Source organism: Pseudophryne corroboree, chromosome 3, assembly GCF_028390025.1.
Source record: "Pseudophryne corroboree isolate aPseCor3 chromosome 3, aPseCor3.hap2, whole genome shotgun sequence".
Lineage (NCBI taxonomy): Eukaryota > Metazoa > Chordata > Amphibia > Anura > Myobatrachidae > Pseudophryne > Pseudophryne corroboree.
Genome location: NC_086446.1, coordinates 508,003,365 through 508,015,381, shown reverse-complemented (window position 1 = coordinate 508,015,381; position 12,017 = coordinate 508,003,365). Strand labels below are relative to the sequence as shown.

The window sequence follows — 12,017 nt, the reverse complement described above, 5'->3', positions numbered from 1 at the left end:
GCTCTCTATTTTCTTCCAGAAACAGCTTGCCATGTTGCTTGAGGTACAGACCTTACTGAAGGGGGTTCTTCATATGCAACCGCCCTTTGTTCCTCCCACGGCTCCATGGGAGCTCAATGTGGTTCTGTCTTATCTCCAATCGGATTGGTTCGAACCCTTACATAGGGTCTCTGAATTAGGAGCCTTGTCCTGCAAGAGTCCTTATTTGATTTTTCTTGAAGACAGGGTGGTCCTCAGTTTTTGCCAAAGGTGCTGTCAGCTTTTCATGTGAATCAGCCTATTGTGGTTCTGGCGTTGTCTGACACTTCCGTTGGTCCTGAGTCCTTGGACATGGTCAGGGCTCTAAAGATTTATGTCAAAAGGATGACCTGTCATCGGAAATCTGACCCACTCTTTGTCCTTTATGATGCATTCCAGATTGGTCGGCCAGCTTCTAAGCAATATCTATTGCTCGTTGGCTCCGATTGACCATTCAACAGGCCTATACTTCGGCGGCTATGCCTTTGCCGACGTCTACTCAGGTCCACTCGACGAGGTCGGTGGGCTCTTCCTGGGCAGCTGCCCGGGGTGTCTCGACGCTACAACTGTACCGAGCTGCAACTTGGTCTGATTCGAATACGTTTGTTAAATTCTATGGGTTCGATACCTTGGCCAAGGATGACCTTAAGTTTGGTCAGGCGGTTTTACAGGGGTCCTAGCACTCCCCCACCCATTTGGGAGCTTTGGGACTTCCCCATGGTACTAAAGTACAAGACCCCAGTATCCACTAGGATGTAAGAGAAAATAGGAATTTAATACCTACCGGTAATTTCTTTTCTCCTAGTCCGTAGTGGATACTGGTTGCCTGCCTCAGTGCTTCGTTCTTGCTTACCTGTGTAAGTATTTGGTTGGACCGACATTGTGTTCCCATTATGTTGTTGGGATAGCCATGCTGTCCGGGTTAGGTTGGTGTTGCTATCCTCTGTTCTGGTTAGCACCCTCCTTTCGTTCATGGTTGTGTGTTGGCTTGTTCCCTCACCGCTGTATTGTTGTTCTTCTCTCATATTATGTCCGTTTCCTCGGGCACAGTTTTCCTGGACTGAGTCTGGTGGGGGAAGGGGGGGCATAGAGAGGAGGAGCCAGCACACACATACACACCCTAAATGTTTTAGGATGCCACGCTCCAGTGGACCCGATCTATACCCCATGGTACTAAAGTACAAGTCCCCAGTATCCACTATGGACTAGGAGAAAAGGAATTACCGGTAGGTATTAAATTCCTATTATCTTCTAGTCATGTTACAGGCTGTATTTGAAAAATGTCAATTAGCAGCTGATAGGTTGATCTCTCCATTTTATCTCTCCAAGTTTGATAAATATCTCCTTTAAACCATGTTGTAAAAAGTATTTATTTAGAAAAGTAGTTTTGAAAGTTGTTTGAACAGCAAATGAAAAATAATTCCTGTGCTAAAAAGTAATGCACAATAACAATATAAATTTAGGCTTAATTTTACTCAATGTTAATATACTCTGTTGATACTAAAAATAAATGTAACCTTTCTTGGTGTCATTTTTAGAACCATTTCATCCCAACTGTAAAGCGCAATGGAATATGATGGGGCTATATAAGTATCTAGGAAAGGGACCCGGGTCACCTTAGTCTACCCCACGCTCAGCTCCACACCATCCCCTCATCTTTCCATGCAGCCCCTGCTCCTTGGAGTTCACTGAGCTGGAGATAAAAAGAGTATGCTATTTTTATTGTAGTTGCATGTCATTCATATAATTTTTTTGGATGACTTCAATAATACCTGTTAGGTGTCTAAAACTGAATAAACTATTACTCCAGGTGGTACTATATGCCCTCCCGTCTCAGCAAAATGTTCCCAGATACATTGCACAGATGTTGAAGAGGATGCGTCTCAGAAGGCACCTTCCTCCACATTTGGTAGTTGTGCACAAAAATCTTGAATCTCTGACGAGAAGTTACTCATCTCATCTCCCACATTTTCTAAATTCCCATCCCATGTGAACCTAAGTTTTTTCCTTCCTTTGGTTCCACCAACGGCAACAAGGCATCAAAATAAATTAATATGTCATAGCTTCTGCTACCACTTGTTAGATTGCTACTGACTGGAAGCAACTCGCTCCCCCTTCTTTACATTCAATTACTTTCCATATCTGGTATATACATAGTACGGAATATATGACCAGCATGATTAAAGACTCCTCCAAATCTTTTGATGGAGTTTGGGCCCCCTGGCTCGCCTCACAAAATACTCAGTCTTCAAATGAGTTAAGGTGTGTACACACGGTGAGATCCTTGCTATGCCCGATTTTGACTATACGATTTCGCTTGAATTCCCCCAGAGCCCAGATTGCACAGATTTTGACTATCTGTACTTTCGATTTTGTCTATATATGATTTTGACTAAGTGCCAATTTGAACTATACTTTGTACTAGATAGTACACTAGATAGTCAAGATTGACTTGCCTGCACAGTCTATCAGGCCTTACGATACCAACCCTGCGGGAGAGCGCATCGGGATCGAATCTGTATTGCAAGCTGCCTAACACCTTGAGATATGTACTAACTTTCCTTAAGATTTTGACTATATAGTCAAAATCTTACAGATTGATCTCACCGTGTGTACGAACCTTAAGGTTGACTCACCTCACTAATAAGTTTGGTGCCCACCCATCTGTTCCATCTTTCCCCCTTTCTCTTCTCTTCTGTCTCTTTCTCTATCTGTCCCGTTTCTTCCTCATTTTTTTAAGCTGTCTGCCACGCCGTCACCTCTCCCAACTCTTCCCCTGCTTCTCTTTCTTCCTTAATCATAAAACCTGTCACTATGCTATAATTTGGATTTTGATGGATAGCGATTTTGTCTTGTTCCTGATGCTCTCTGTGTTTCTCTTTTGTACCACTGCATCTATTTATTGTGACCTTAGAATAATGCATAGCACCCTATACTAATGATGCTCATACATGCTGCAATTTTGTTAGCTCATTATGCTGTTCTAAAAGTAATTAGCCACAATCATATAGTGTGTATCACCCAAAAAGACAGCTGATCCAGAGCTACATCTGATCATAGTCGCCAGATGTAGGTTGGGATAGGTGGTCAATGCAGTTTGACAACCATTGCATCAATTGTTGCATCTGACTTTGTATGTGGTGATTAAATTGTGCATGATTAGCTGTATTTCATTCACTAATTTCCAATCCGTCTCACCAGCTGGCGTAAGGTACTCAGATGGCCACATTTGATCATCATCATGACATTTCAGAGACAGAATTTCGGATTATGAGCTCAACATCAAATGAGGCTCTGACAGCACTGGATAAAGTGAAAGACGAACCTAATATCCTGGAGAAGTATGTGCAGCCCTGTGTGGCAGAGCTTTTGGGCTGTATACTGTTCTTCTCCATCGGATGCCTCTCAGTGTTGGTCAATCCACAGGGAGCTGGGCCCTTGCTGCCAGCTGTGGCACATGGGCTGGCACTGGCTGTTGTCATCTCTGTCCTTGGCAATATAAGGCAAGTATTTCAGTGCAGCAGGCAGCCAGAAGTTCCTGTTTTTGCAATAAATATATTTAAACAGCTTTATATATGTTAGCAAGTATGTTTTCACACTATGGGTCCACAGTTATCTTGTACTGTGAGGCAAAGGTATTCTACACATCCCAGCATGCCCTGCCAAAGGTTTGCTATTAGGGCATGCTAAAACTGGCAGAGCATGCCGGGATATATAGTTCTGCAGCTTCTTGAGGACTGCATGTAGAGTACGATAGTTGTATGGGTTATATACAGTATTTATCATATAAAAGGAAACAATGACTTATGGGGCCTGATTCATTACGGATCGCATCCGCATTCCTCTTTACAAATCCCTGCTGTTTGAGTTCTGCGCATGTGCAGAATGGGTCCTGCGGTCGCAGCGCAGATATGTGAACGCCTGTCTGATTAACAGGCAGAGGCGTTCGTGGGGAGGGACGGAGGCAGCCGGCATTCAAGGAATGTCGCCCCTATTTTCCGGGAGTGGTGAGGCCAAGGACTGCGTCGTGAGATGCAGTTTACTTGGCCCCGTAAGCCGCACACTGCGACAGCAAGGCTGAGTAAGCTGAAGCTAACTCAGTCTGCCGTCGCAGATAGTCGCGATGTTCATCTGATATGGGATCGCTTTGCAAATGCAGGGAGGAGTGGTATGCACCTTCTCCTGAATTTGCATTGCTAAGGACTGTAAGTGCAAAGCTGCTGCGAACAGCTTTGCTTTTGCAATCCTTAATGAATCAGGCCCATAGTGCCTTAATAGGGCATTCGGCTGCCATGAATCCCCAGAGCTGCTTCATTGTGCCTTGGCAAGTTGGCATGCTTTGTACAAGTGTCTAGTAGTCTACTGGAAGGATGGGAATATATTATTTCACCAGACATTTTATTGGTAGAAATTTTGTTAATGATGGAGGAAATGTTGTTTCAAGCAGCGCTCTAGAATCCCATTTCACAGTTCTCTCTAGTGAATGACGTCTTTCCTTCTAACATCACTTTCACTGCACCTCCCTTAACATCGGCAAGCTGTGCAGTTTGTGGCACTAAGCATGATTTAACATAGCTGGGAGTGGGGACAATTTCAAAGATGATGTCTGACATTGATTGGTTGTTGGGGAGCACCTTAAGTCCTGCAAATAATGAACTGTACCTTGCATGGGTAGCAGATTGTCAAAGCTCTAGCAATAAACAGTTATTTACAGTACATAGCGCACACATATGGGGGTCATTCAGACCTGATTGCTAGGCAGCGATTTTTGCTGTCCTGCGTTCGCATAGTCGCCGCCTACATGGGGAGTGTATTTTCGCTGTGCAAGTGTGCGATCGCATGTGTAGCAGAGCTGCACAAACTGATTTTGTGCAGTCTCTGCGCAGCCCAGGACTTACTAAGCCACTGTGATCACATCAGCCTGGTCGGGACCGGATTTGACGTCAGACACCCTCCCTCCAAACGCTTGGATACGCCTGCGTTATTCCGGACACTCCCTGAAAATGGTCAGTTGCCACCCACAAATGCTCTCTTCCTGTCAATCTTCTTACGAACGCCCATGCAACTGGATCGTTAGCACTATCCAGTCGCTGACCGGCGATCCCCATTGCAGCCATCTATCGCGCCTGTGCATTGCGGTGCATGCGCAGTTCGGATCTGATCGCCCGCTGTGTGAAAACGCACAGCAGCGATCAGGTCTGAATGACCCCCATAGTCTGCAGCACTGTGCAGAGAATATTTAGTCATTCACATGAAGCCAAGCACTTGAAGCATTAAATATATGTCATTCTGAAAAGTGCTTGAATTCTATGGGGTATATGCAATTGCGGTCGAATTCCCGAAATTGTCGAATTTCGGGTCATTTTCGCCCCAAAAAAAAAAATCGTCAATGCAATTCAGTGCTTTCCGTCAAAAAAACGGACTTTCAAAATTCGACTTTTTGAAATTCGACTTTTTGCAAATTCGACTTTTCTGCAATGATACAAGTGCTGCAATTCGACAAAAGCATATTCAATTCAAGTTTGGAAATTCGACAGCAGTGCTTTTAGACAGTAAATTCGTCATTTTCAATCCACCACACTTTGGAGGGTGAAAACAATAAAAAAAAATTTAAACATGTTTTTTTTGGTGTTTTTTTTTGGGGGGAATAGCATATCTATTTATATTAGAAGGGATTAGGTACTTTTTTTTTTTTTTTTTTTTTGGAGGCACAAGTATTATTTATATATTTTTTTAAATATTATTATTATTATTATTATTATTTTTTTTTAGTGCTGGAACGGTAAAATAAAAAAAAAAAATGGCGTGGGGTCCCCCCTCCAAAGCATAACCAGCCTCGGGCTCTTCGAGCTGGTCCTGGTTCTAAAAATGCGGGGAAAAATTGGGCAGGGATCCCCCGTATTTTTAAAACCAGCCCCGGGCTCTGCGCCTGGTGCTGGTGCAAAAAATACGGGGGACAAAACGAGCAGGGGTCCCCCGTATTTTTCACACCAGCATCGGGCTCCACTAGCTGGACAGATAATGCCACAGCCGGGGGTCACTTTTATACAGTGCCCTGCGGCCGTGGCATTAAATATCCAACTAGTCACCCCTGGCCGGGGTACACTGGGGGAGTGGGGACCCCTTCAATCAAGGGGTCCCCCCCCCAGCCACCCAAGGGCCAGGGGTGAAGCCCGAGGCTGTCCCCCCCATCCAAGGGCTGCGGATGGGAGGCTGATAGCCTTGAGTAAAATGACAAGAATATTGTTTTTTCCAGTAGTACTACAAGTCCCAGCAAGCCTCCCCCGCAAGCTGGTACTTGGAGAACCACAAGTACCAGCATGCGGGAGAAAAACGGGCCCGCTGGTACCTGTAGTACTACTGGGGAAAAAATACCCAAATAAAAACAGGACACAGACACCGTGACAGTAAAACTTTATTACACACTGCCGACACACACATACTTACCTATGTTCACACGCCGACATCGGTCCTCTTCTCCATGTAGAATCCACGGATACCTGAAAAGAAAAGTTCAATATACTCACCTCAGCCAGGGTCCAGAGATAAATCCACGTACTTGGCAAAAAAAGAAAACGGACACACGGACCACCGGACTGAAAGGGGTCCCATGCTGACACATGAGACCCCTTACCCCGAATGCCGGGACACCACGTGACTCCTGTCACTGAAGTCCCTTCAGCCAATCAGGAAGCGCTACTTCCGTGGCGCTCACCTGATTGGCTGTGCGCTGTCTGTGCTGTGACAGCGCATCGCACAGCTCGGTCCATTAGTTTCAATGGTGGGAACTTTGCCGTCAGCGGTGGGGTTACCCGCGGTCAGCCGCTGACCGGCGGGTGACCTCACCGCTAGCCGCAAAGTTCCCACCATTGAATATAATGGACGGAGCTGTGCGATGCGCTGTCACAGCACAGACAGCGCACAGCCAATCAGGTGAGCGCCACGGAAGTAGCGCTTCCTGATTGGCTGAAGGGACTTCAGTGACAGGAGTCACGTGGTGTCCCGGCATTCGGGGTAAGGGGTCTCATGTGTCAGCATGGGACCCCTTTCAGTCCGGTGGTCCGTGTGTCCGTTTTCTTTTTTTGCCAAGTACGTGGATTTATCTCTGGACCCTGGCTGAGGTGAGTATATTGAACTTTTCTTTTCAGGTATCCGTGGATTCTACATGGAGAAGAGGACCGATGTCGGCGTGTGAACATAGGTAAGTATGTGTGTGTCGGCAGTGTGTAATAAAGTTTTACTGTCACGGTGTCTGTGTCCTGTTTTTATTTGGGTATTTTTTCCCCAGTAGTACTACAGGTACCAGCAGGCCCGTTTTTCTCCCGCATGCTGGTACTTGTGGTTCTCCAAGTACCAGCTTGCGGGGGAGGCTTGCTGGGACTTGTAGTACTACTGGAAAAAACAATATTCTTGTCATTTTACTCTAGGCTATCAGCCTCCCATCCGCAGCCATTGGATGGGGGGGACAGCCTCGGGCTTCACCCCTGGCCCTTGGGTGGCTGGGGGGGGGACCCCTTGATTGAAGGGGTCCCCACTCCCCCAGGGTACCCCGGCCAGGGGTGACTAGTTGGATATTTAATGCCACGGCCGCAGGGCACTGCATAAAAGTGACCCCCGGCTGTGGCATTATCTGTCCAGCTAGTGGAGCCCGATGCTGGTGTAAAAAATACGGGGGACCCCTACTCTTTTTGTCCCCCGTATTTTTTGCACCAGCACCAGGCGCAGAGCCCGGTGCTGGTTTTAAAAATACGGGGGATCCCTGCCCAATTTCCCCCCCGCATTTTTGGAACCAGGATCAGCTCGAAGAGCCCGAGGCTGGTTATGCTTTGGAGGGGGGACCCCACGCCATTTTTTTTTTCGTGTTTTTCCCGTTTTTTCCCTTTTTTTAAATCGCGGCAAAATCCGGCAAATCGGCCGTTTTTCGCCCGCGGGACTGTCGAATCCGTTTTTCATTGAATATGGTGAATTACGGCAGCCACCTGCCGGAATTCACCTGTCGAATTGTGTCGAATTTAAAAACGGCGATAATTTGCCGCGATTCGCCGTGAATTGCATATACCCCTATGCATACTGTGGTTCCGGTATGAATGGTCGACCATGTCATGGTCGACAGTCATTAGGTCGACCACTATTGGTCGACATTGACATGGTCGACGTGGACAAATTGTCGGCACATGGAAATGATCGACGCATGAAAAGGTCGACATAAGGTTTTTTTTACTTTTTATGGTGACGTTTTCTGCGTAAAATGACGGGGAACCCCAATTAGTGCACCGCGTCCCCTCGCATGGCTGGCTTCGCTCGCCATGCTTCAGGCAAGGTGCCTCCCTCCGCTATCGCTGCGCTCAGCACAGATTACCGTTCCCATTAGTTGTCCATGTGGATCGTAAAGTATGGAAAAGTTCCCCCAAAAGAAATAAAAATTTGAAAAACTCATGTCGACCTTTTCATGTGTCGACTATTTTCATGTGTCGCCCATGTGTCCATGTCGACCATGTCAATGTCGACCAATAGTGGTCGACCTAATGACTGTCGACCATCCAAACGGATACCACATACTGTACCTATTTAGCTGTAATCATTATTAATAGTTTTTTTTAATAGCAATGTGTATTAATACAGTGGTCTTTCATTTTTTAACTCAGGAACCACGCCTGTATCAGAAACAATATAATTTCTATCCCTCATTTACAGTTTTTTCTTCCCATTTTATCTGTTACCTCTGTTTATGTAAATTGGCTTAAATATTTCAGACAATAAATACTGCCCTGTAGCCACACATTAATAATTTCAGAGATTTTCTGCACAGCCCGAAAAGGGGGTGTGGCTTTGTGGGAATGCCGCGATCGCGAGCCATGCCTCCCATTTTCATCACTGTGGGGCATGCCCAGCTCTCTGTGAGCTGCTGACATGCCCCTAGTCCCTCTGTCTGCGTACAGCATCTATTCACCACTGTCACTCGCAGCTCTAAGCAAGGGGCTTCGTTGCGCTCGCTCGCCTATTGGCATTCTGGCGGTCGGGATTCCGGCGTTGGGATTTTGACCACCGGGATCCCGTACCCAACTCGTGTGGGGCTAAAAATTTTTATTTTCTACATTACATTTGGTCACCTTACACTTTTTGGCAATAAACACAATTAAGACATAGCTTTTACTATCTTATAGTAATGTAAACTTTCTTGTCTCTAGTGGTGGACACTTCAATCCTGCTGTCACCCTGGGAGTGGTAATTTCTGGTGGTCTAACTCCCATTCTGCTCATACCATACTGGGTGTGCCAGCTATCTGGGGGAATGCTGGGAGCTCTGTTGGCTAAGGTAGGTACAATGCCACGGATATCCTTAAAGAAGAAGAGAATTCTCTGGGCTGTACTCTCGGCTACTATGCAGTGCATTCCTATGTCACCTACAGGGTCAGTTCTAGACCAAGTGGAGCCCCCTTTACTCACCATTACATTACCTGCCCCTCTATACCCTACAATATTTTACTGACACCTGTATACAGTAACTGCCATTAAATTACTAACCCCTCTACACCCTACACTACATCACTGACCCCTCAATACCCTACCCTACATTACTGACCCCCTCTATACCCTATACTACATCATTGAGCCCTCTTCACCCTACTCTAGATTACTGACCCCTCTATATGTGCAACTATTTACTGACCCCTCTATACCTCACACTAAGTCACTGACTCCTTTATACTGCAAACCACATCGCTGGCCCCTCTATATTCTACACTACATTAAGGACCCCTCTATATTCTACACTACCTCACTGACTACTTTATACTCTACACTACATTACTGACCCTCCGTAAGCTACAATACACTGTAAAAAATCATTATACCACCTTTCATCTCTACATCAGAGACAGAGAAACACTGGTAGAAAGGGTAAAGTGGGCACTGACACACTAGAAGGGGGAAAAATAGAGTATGAAAATAATAAATCACAGGAGGAAGTGGGCAACAGACACACCACAAAGAGAGGAAGGATAGAAAGAAACCTCCAGCTTTCCCCATGTGTCACTCCAGCTCCCCACCCTCGGAGACTGGCGTCCGTGGTGAGAAGCGTCCAGTGAGGGATCCAGAATGGACATTCCTTGTTCAGGTTGGATTTGAGAAGACACCACGAGAAGGACACTTGAACATCCTGCGGCAGTATCAATGTTTGAAATTTGATCTGTTGTGGTAGACCAGTCCATCTGGAGAGTATCAGGCGCTGTAGAGGCCTGGAGTGAAACTAGGCATATTCCACCATGGCGAAGGGGGATACCATGGAACCTAGGGTCTGCATTGCCGAATGAATTGAGACCCGTTGCTGGTGAAGTAGATTGCGGATACGCTACTGTACTGCTGCCACCTTGTCCTGAGGAAGAAAGATGCGTTGTATCTGGGTGTCCAGTAGTGCACCGAGATAGAGCATCCTTTGAGATGAAAAAAGAGAGGATTTGGCCCAATTGATCAGCCATCCATGATTCTGCAGGAATGATATTGTCACTTGTGAGTGACGGTACAGTACCTCCTGGGATTGTGCCAAAAGTAGTAGGTTGTCTAGGTAAGGGAGTATTCGAATTCCCTGTCACCAGAGATGGGTTGCCATGAGTTTGGTGAACACCCTGGGAGCTGTGGACAGTCCAAAGGGTAGGGCCTGGAACTGGAAATGCTGACTCAGGACAGCAAATCCGAGATATTGCTGATGACAGGGTGCTATAGATACATGTAGGTACGCATCCTGCATATCCAGGGAGACCTTATAATCCCATATAGCCAGGACAATGGTGCATAGGGTTTCCATGCAAAATTGGGCACCTTGAGGTATTTGTTTAGCAACTTTAAATTCAGAATGGGACGATAGGATCCATTTGGTTTCTAAACCAAAAAGAGTGTAGAATAGAACCCAGCGTCTCTGTGAAAGGAGGATGAGGGAGGAGAAGCCCAGGGAGGAAAGACCGCAGTGGAATGGCGCCCTGGCCTGGGGGAGGGGCTGCTGGGGAAGCGCTGACCTCCCCTATGCTGACTTCCACCACCAGTTCTCCTGGCCTGTAATAGGTTCCCCATGAAGCCCTGGTGGTCTAGTGCAGCCGAGGTGGGCACTTAATGGTCTGGGAGCACATCAGTGCCGCCGGACCGTCTCACGGAAACGACAGCATAAGGACTGCACAGTTTGCGGGTCTCACAAATGGGAACCCACCTTACCTGTCCCCATTTGTCTGGTGCAGTCCCTTGGGTGTCCCCTGTGTTTCCTTGCTATTAGAATTGAGCCAGAGGTCCCGCCGAAAGCACCTACCCACTCATGGTGTCGCGGCCCAGAGGGGATGCAGGGGCATCAATGCTCGCGTCCTTTGGACTGCCAGGCGCTGACTGCTCATAAAAGGAAAGGAAAAAAAAGTTGTTTTTAAAAAAAAAGCTTGGGCTGTATTGTTGCAGCCCCTGTTCAGTGGCGATCAGCTCCTGCTGGCACCAAAAAAACTGAAGTGCCTGAGGATGGGGCACAGGGTATGAGGGGAGAAGAGCCCAGTGCATTCTGGGAGGCTCACAAGCTTAGCTTTTCGGTGCCAGTCCTGGTCTCCACCCAGCATACCCAAGGTTAACCCTGTGGAGATCATGGACCCCGAAGGAGAATTTAATTTATTTTTTTATTTTTTTACATGTTAATTTCTTTCCAAAATCTGAGTTAAACTATTGAGAGGGTTTATTCTTTTTCAGAAGCATTAGACAGAGGAAAATATGAAAAATATTTGTATTCTATTCATATATAAGTGATTAGTGATGAAAACTGAGTCAGTTACTAGATCAGTTACAGTATTGTATTTGTGATATACAGTACATTCAAAATGACAAAATATCCCATGTACAGTAATGAATACTTATCTGAATCTGCAAGTGGAACAATAGAACAAATATATTGATAAAAGATCAACTGGTATGTACAGAGCCGGCCCTAACCAATATGATGCCCTAGGCAAGATTTTGGCTGGTGCCCCCTAGCAC

At 46.2% G+C, this 12,017-nt stretch overlaps 1 protein-coding gene across 5 annotated transcripts in view; it reads left to right on the top strand.

Annotated features, from left to right (window-relative positions):
* LOC135056182 (aquaporin-8-like) overlaps positions 1-12,017 on the top strand; it is a 201,524-nt gene that overhangs the window by 153,481 nt on the left and 36,026 nt on the right. For all 5 annotated transcript variants that reach the window (XM_063961038.1, XM_063961035.1, XM_063961037.1 and 2 more), the window contains 2 exons: positions 3,220-3,521; positions 9,207-9,333. In XM_063961038.1, the coding sequence (XP_063817108.1) occupies positions 3,238-3,521; positions 9,207-9,333 (411 nt within the window). In that variant the 5' untranslated portion in view covers positions 3,220-3,237. The remainder of the gene's footprint in view (positions 1-3,219; positions 3,522-9,206; positions 9,334-12,017) is intronic.